Raw genomic sequence first — 8,020 nt, forward strand, 5'->3', positions numbered from 1 at the left:
CATCCCCATTTTAACCATGATAGACTTCTTACTAACCCTTCCCACACTCACCCACCTCCATATTGCAAAGCCAATGCAAGACGGGCCCATCATCACCTACCCACAAATCAGTCCTTCCATGATTTTGAAGAGGTTGAACGCGTGTTCATGCATTACGCACCCTCCCATCCTCGCAATAATGGGCAACAAGAGCGGTCTTTTGACTATAGGCTTAAGGCGGATATTCCTACCTTCAATGGGCTCTTGCACATTGAGGACTTTCTTGATTGGATCTCCAATGTTGAACAATTCTTCGGGTACATAGAAATTTCGATGGATAAGATGGACAAACTTGTGGCTTTTAAGCTAACCGGGGCAACCTCCTCTTGGTGGGACCATCTCCAACGAGATCGACTACGTCAAGGCTTTTGGCAAGTTCAATCATGGCCAGCCATGAAGCAATTGCTTAAGCAACGATACTTACCACCGGATTACATCCAAACCTTATTCATCAACCTACAAAATTGTAAGCAAGGGTCTCAAAGTGTACAAGAATATGTTGATGACTTCTCTCAACTTCTCTCAAGGAATGAACTTCAAGAGAATGAAGACCAAACTATTGGGCATTTCATCAATGGGTTGAATAGAAGAATTCAAGAGAAATTGGCTACGCATCAATTCACAAGCTTGCACGCAGCTACAAACAATGCCCTAAAGGTAGAATCCTTTATGTTTGATTCTCATACTTCTTCTCGTACTTCTTATACCAACAATCGGAGGTCTAACTATCCACAATCTGCCCTTCCATCTCATCAACCTTATCTATCCCACAATCAACCCCCTTATGACAACAACCATGCTTCCACCTCTCAAGCTCCACCTTCACATCCTAAAACCCACCAACCTAATTCTTATGCTTCCACCTCTCAAGCTTCACTTCCACATCATAAACCTCACCAACCTAATCCCTATGCACACCCAAAGCAAAATAAGTGTTTTAAGTACAGAAAAATAGGTCATACCTCCAAAGTGTGCCGGAGGAATCACACATTAGTAGCCGAGGCTGATTATGAAAATAACGAAGATGACCACTATGTTGATAATGATGCGACTATCTTCTTTGAGGCTTATGAGGAGGACGAAGGTGAACATCTAAGTTGTGTTATTCGCAACTTATTGTCTGTACAACATGTTGCTCCTTCAACTAGACATAGTCTTTTCCGAACTACATGCAAGGTGCAAGACAAGTTGTGTCAATTAATTATAGATAGTGGAAATTCAGAAAATATAATTTCAAGCTACATGGTCGATGCACTCAAGCTACCTACTACGCAACACCCTACACCTTATTCTATAGGTTGGGTGGATGATGAGTGCAAGAAGAATGTGTCAAATCAATGCTATCTTCCTTTTAACATTGGACAATATAAGGATGATGTTATTTGTGATATCGTCCCAATGAGAGCATGCCACATCCTCTTAGGAAAGCCTTGGCTTCATGATAATGATGTCACCTACCGAGGCAAAGCCAACACCTATTTTTTCATGCATAATGGTGTCAAAGTGATCCCACATCCTTCCTATACCAAGCCCAAGGCTTCCTACCTAGTCAAGGAGAAGAGAACATGTTTTCTTTCTCCCAACATCAATGAGGACTTAAAAGAAGCAAGCCAAGTGTTCGCAGTGGTAGTATAACCTTCAAATCATGACCCTCCTACTCAAGTTCCTCCTCAAGTGCAACCTCTTCTTGAAGAATTTTCTTGTGTTCTTTCTTCAGACTTTGTCAGATTCATTGCCTCCCATGAGAAATATACAACACCACATCGATTTGGTGCCCGGTGCAAGTCTCCCAAATCTGCCCCATTATATGATGAGTCCAAAAGAGCATGACATATTAAAGGAACAAGTGGAAGACTTACTTTTCGAGGGTCTCATTCAACCGAGTCTTAGTCCATGCGTGGTTCCAGCTTTATTGGTACTTAAGAAGGATGGTACATGGAGAATGTATATTGATAGTCGTGCGGTGAACAAAATTACTATAAGGTATCACTTCCGATTCCATGGCTTAATGACATGTTCGACATGCTAACGGGTTCAACCATCTTCTCCAAATTCGACTTGAAAAGTGGCTACCATCAAATACAGATCCGACACGGAGATGAATGGAAAACAGCCTTTAAGACCAAGGATGGCTTGTATGAATAGCTAGTTATGCCGTTTGATTTATCAAATGCGCCTAGCACTTTTATGTGTCTCATGAACCAAGTACTACAACCCTTCATTGGTAAGTTCGTTGTGGTCTATTTTGATGATATCTTAATCTATTCCAAATCTGATTCGAAGCACCTTCTGCATTTACAGACTATTTTTTAGGCTCTCAAAGCCAATTATCTTTACATTAATTTAAATAAATGCCACTTTTTCACGTCTTCGGTACTTTTCTTGGGTTACATAGTCTCCAAAGAGCGCATACACGTGGATGAAACTAAAATTGCAACCATAAGGGATTGGCCTTCTCCAAAATCAGCCTCCGAAGCTCGAAGTTTTCATGGGTTAGCATCCTTCTATCGGCGTTTCATCAAAGACTTTAACTCCATCGCAGCACCTTTAACTGACACATGGAAGAACAAAAAATTTACTTGGACCGATGATGCCAAAGCTAGCTTTCATCTCTTCAAGGCTAAACTTACTTCCGCCCCTATTTTGGCACTTCCTTGTTTTGAAAAACTATTTGAAGTTCATTGTGACGCTTTCATACATGGAGTAGGAGCTCTTTTATCTCAAGAAGGAAAGCCTATTGAATTCCTTAGTGAGAAGCTAACGGAGGCAAGGCAAAAGTGGAGTACATATGAACTCAAATTCTATGCCATTGTTCGTGCTCTTAGAAAGTGGAAGCATTACTTGATCCAAAATGAATTTATGCTCTATTCGGACCACCAAGCCTTGAAATTCATCCAAAATCAAAGTCCGACCAGCCGCATGCATTCTTAATGGATCACCTTGCATTAAGAGTTCAACTTCACTATTCAACATAAATCTAGCCTCAACAATAAAGTTGTTGACGCACTAAGTCATAATCCTTCTCATGCCTCGCAAAATAGAGATTATTTGCTCATAACTATAAGGAGCAATGTAATAGGCTTCAACTTCCTCAAAGAACTCTACGTTAACGACCCAGAATTCCAAGTTATGTGGGAAAAGTGCAACTCGGGACAGCAAGGTACTTCAGACTTTGTGGTTCAAGATGGGTTCCTCTTTAAAGGAACAAGGTTATGCATTCCCAATGGTTCTACTCGGGAGCATCTTATCAAAGAGTTACATGGTGGCGGACTCTCAGGATACTTTGGACAGGACAAGACCATTGCACTTGTGGAAGAACGGTACTTTTGGAAGTCCCTCAAGAAAGATGTTGAAGATTTTGTCCGTCGATGCCTTATATGCCAAAAAGGGAAATGACAAGCAAAAAACACTGGTTTATACACACTTTTACCAGTCCCTAATGGCCCTTGGAAAAATCTTTCAATGGATTTTGTGCTTGGACTACCTCGAACACAACGAAGCAACGATTCCACTTTCGTTGTTGTTGATTACTTTTCTAAGATGACACATTTTATCCCTTGCCACAAAACTCATGATGCAGTAAATATAGCCAACCTCTTCTTTCGTGAAGTCGTACGTCTACATGGCATCCCCAAGACCATCACTTCAGATCATGACTCTAAGTTTTTGAGTTGGTTTTGGAAAACTTTATGGGCAAGATTGAAAACTGAACTTAAGTTTTCAAACGCAGCCCATCCTCAAACGGACGGACAAATAGAAGTTGTGAACCGTACTCTTGGCAACTTGATTCGGTGCCTTTCCGATGACAAACCTAGACAATGGGACTTGGCACTTGCACAAACTGAATTCACTTATAATTCAGTCCCTAATCGCTCTACAGGCTACGCACCATTCCACATAGTCTATTCCAAAGCGCCTAATCATACTTTGGACTTAGTACAACTTCCTTCTCTCCCCAACTCCAATGTAACGGTCAATGATATGATTGAAAACCTTCACAAGCTCCACGGACAAGTGAAGAAAAACATTGAAGCTTCTAATAAATAGTATAAATCAAATGCCGATAAGCATAGACGATTCAAGAGCTATGAAGAAGGAGACTTGGTCATGGTTATCTTAGTAAAGATCGCTTCCCCGCTGGTACTTACAACAAGACCAAGCTAAAGAAAATTGGGCCCCTTCGTATCTTGAAGAAAATAAACGATAACGCTTATGTAGTGGATTTACCTGATAATATGCACATATCCCCGACATTCAATGTGAAAGACATCTATCCTTATTTTTCAGAGAATGATTTTTCTACTCTTACACCAAACTCAGGGACGAGTTTTTTCAAAGAAAGGGAGCCTGATGTAGGACATCTACAATCCTAGTTAGAGCTTTACTAGTATTTCTATTTCTACTTCTAGTAGGATTTCTATTTCTACTTCTAATAGGATTTATATTTCATAATTATGTTAGGAGTACAATTCCTTGTTAGTTTCTAATTTGTTTTAAATTCGTTTTTATTATTTAGACTATGATTAGAAGTGCTTAGAAGTCTCCAATTTGAGTTCTAATAGGAATAGAAAGTTAATATTATGTTATAGATAGGTTAGGAATATTAATTTTTAGTATTTTAGTAGATTACAAGTTATTATGATGGAGTTATCTATATAAAGAGCTCCAGATCCAAAAATCAATAATGAATTCAATTATCTTTTCTCTTTTAATTATTTTTTTAGTTTTATACTTTATTTTCTTTCAAGCTTTTGCTTGTTTATCAATTGAATCTATTGATTCAAATTGATTTTGAGTGTTCCATTGAACAAAATCTATCGAATCTATTTATTCACACGCTTCCGCTACGTCAGAAGTTCACAGTTAAATCGTTGTATGCCAGCATTGCACCAAGTAGTTCAGTGGCTTTACCCTACATTTTGTCTAGGGTGGCAAGATACCTCCGAAGATTTCGATTTTCCTTTGGATGGCGATTTTAGGGAGACTTCCAATTCTAGACCAATTGATCAGAAGAGGGTTTATCTCGCCAAACCAATGTTGTATGTGTAGGTCTCAGGCGGAATCGGTGAATCGGTGAATCACTTATTCATCCACTGTCGGGTGGCTCATTACATTTGGTCGCACTTTATTTCGTTATTCGGGATAGAGGGCTGTTTTCCTCGTTCAGTCAAGTCGATTTTGGAGTCTTGGTTGGCGTGGGGAGCATCATTCTCATTCTCTAAACGGATTCTTTGGTTCTTGGCACCATTTGTAATCTATTGAGGTATCTGGAAAGACCGCAATCGTTGCATCTTTGAGGGAAAAGTTTCTACGATGGAAGAAATTATTCTTTTTGCTTTTGAGATCATGTTTTCTTGGAGTAAACTTTATAAGGATTTCACGAGGGTCTTCTTTGAAGACTTTGTTGTGCGTTCGGACAGGGTGTGCTCATTACAGCGAGTCTAATTCGGTGGTCGAGCTCTGTTTGTTTCGTTTTTTCTTTTCTATGTTGTTTTGTCAGTCCTCTTGTTTTTGGGTTGGTCACCTCAACCTCCTGTTTTCTTATCAATAAATCATCTTTACCGATCAAAAAAAAAAAATTGCTTCTAATATATATATATATATATATGGATTAGGATCCGTGTACACATATATCTACTTATATATCTACAACGTGTTTTGTCCTATGTGGGCTAAAAGTTTTGGATTGAGCTAATTTTTGGTGAGGATGATCTCTATGATGAGGAGATAATCCTCACCAAAAATCAGCTCAATCTGAAACTTTTAACCTCGTCAAAAGTGGTTTACAAAAAATGGACGGTCCACAATTCTTCAACTCATAAATATGGGGATAGAAGTTTTAGAATTAGCTGATTTTTGGTGATGACGATCTCCTTGTCATAGAGATCATCCTCACCAAAAATCAGTTCAATCTGAAGCTTTTAGCCCACATAGGACAAAACACGTTGTAGATATATGAGCAAATATATATATGTACATGGATCCTAGGGAGCGGTTCAGCAGCCCTAAAGTTTGCCAAACATTTTTCAAAACATGGGTTAGAAGCTTTGGAATGATTTTTTGTGAGGATGATCTCTACGGTGAAGAGATCATCCTCTCCAAAAATCAGCGCATTTTGAAATTTCTAACCCTAGTTTACAAATTGAAGAATCGTGGACCGTCAAATTTTTGTAAATCACTTTTGATGGGGTTAGAAGTTTTGGAATAGGCTGATTTTTTGTGAGGATGATCTCTTCACCGTAGACATCATCCTCACAAAAAATCAGCTCATTCCAAAGTTTCTAACCCACGTTTTGAAAAATGTTTGACACAATGTTTGGCAAACTTTAGGGCCGTTGAACCGCTCCCTGGATCCTAACCCTAAAGAAAGCTAAACATTGTGCCAAACATTTTTCAAAACATGGGTTAGAAGTTTTGGAATGGGCTGATTTTTTGTGAGGATGATCTCTATGATGAAAAGATTATCCTCACCAAAAATCAGCTCATTCCAAAACTTCTAACCCTAATTTACAAGTTGAAGAATCGTGGACCGTCCGATTTTTGTAAACCACTTTTGATAGGGTTAGAAGTTTCAGAACGGGCTGATTTTTGGTGAGGATGATCTCCTCATCATAGAGATCATCCTCACAAAAAATCAGCTAATTCCGAAACTTCTGACCCATGTTTTGAAAAATGTTTTGCCAAAATGTTTGGTGCTGAACATTTCCCTATATATAGATAAGTATTTTGCTTCTAATGCTTCCATATATTGCTTCTAATGTTTCCATATGGTAATGAGAATAAGTCTCAAATACTTCTAGAACTTGGAAAAAAAAAAAAAAAAGCTCGAAACAAACTGAAAAATAGTAAATAAACACCCAAATCATAACGAACCCCACATCCCCACCAAAAAATAAAAATCAATAAATAAAATCATGGTTTCGAGAAATCTTCAATGACTGTCTTTAGTGAAATGAAACGGGGATTTAAAAACCATGAACCCAATACACAGACATCATCTATCAATAACAATTCATTCAGTCCACGACCAACAACACACCCAATTATCAATCTCAACAACACGAGCCATTCAACTGTTCTCATAAACCCTACCAAAAACTTACCAAAGAACAAGAAACAATTCCTCCCCTGCAACCAATTTAAAAAAAAAAAAACTCAACTAAGTTCAATCTAACATAATCAGGTAATTGAAATTTGAAATACCTGGGCATGAGCGAGGATGAAAGCGAGATAGTTGTTAAAATCGGGAAACTGACTATAGTGCTGAAGTTGCTGCCAAATCTGAGGTTTATCAGAAGTTGGAGAGATGTGTTGTTCCAGTAATCCACAGATCTCATTCAGGCCTTCTTCTTGGGGCTGCCACAGAGTAAACGCCGCCATATTTAGAGGTTATCACTAAACTTAGCGGAGATTTTGGAGAGAGAGAATGTGTGTGTGCGCGCGTGTTTCGTTTTTGAATTCTGGAATGGAGAATTTATGGTGAGTGAGTGATCAAGAGACAGGGATACATCATACATGTGGGGACTGGGAAGACACAGAAGAGGAAGTCCAACTTCGAAAGAGGCTGTAAGAGTAAGACTGATATGTAGCTTGACCTACCCCTCCATGTTTTAGTGAATATTTTAGTCACCTCGTATGTTTTCAAATTGATGATCAGCCCCCTTGACTTTGTTCTTCTCAAAATCTATCATCTTCAATCTATAATTAATCCGTTGAATCTCAACTTATAGAAAACCTACGTCAACGAATAGGATTGTTAATGGGCCAGGCTTTGGCTGAATCCAACTCAGCCCAACCTTCCTTGGACCGGATTTGGGTATAATAATTGAGTCCATTTAATTATCGGGTCAGGTTAAACTCGTTTCATTATGGGGCCTGATTGGATTTTTAATTTAAGCCTATTTGGTGACCCAACCCACTATAGTATTTTAAAAACATAGATAGTTGTTTATTTAGTTTCTTGTAAATTACTTGAAATATT

General features: G+C 38.6%; 1 protein-coding gene across 4 annotated transcripts in view; it reads right to left on the bottom strand.

The window, feature by feature from the left end:
• LOC147404773 (transportin-1-like) overlaps nt 1-7,621 on the bottom strand; it is a 61,146-nt gene extending 53,525 nt beyond the window's left edge. For 2 of the 4 annotated variants that reach the window (XR_015177915.1, XR_015177916.1), the window contains exon 1: nt 7,243-7,621. Coding sequence is in view for 2 of the 4 variants with exons in the window: in XM_086440847.1 (XP_086296973.1) it covers nt 7,243-7,419 (177 nt within the window). In the remaining 2 variants the exon portion in view is untranslated. Of the gene's footprint in view, nt 1-7,142; nt 7,168-7,242 lie in introns of all 4 variants that reach the window. The other 2 variants (XM_086440848.1, XM_086440847.1) reach the window with 2 other exon arrangements.
• Nucleotides 7,622-8,020: the final 399 nt, after the last annotated feature.

Source organism: Akebia trifoliata, chromosome 4 (genome assembly GCF_017979445.1).
Source record: "Akebia trifoliata isolate Shusen 1 chromosome 4, ASM1797944v1, whole genome shotgun sequence".
Taxonomy (NCBI): Eukaryota; Viridiplantae; Streptophyta; class Magnoliopsida; order Ranunculales; family Lardizabalaceae; genus Akebia; species Akebia trifoliata.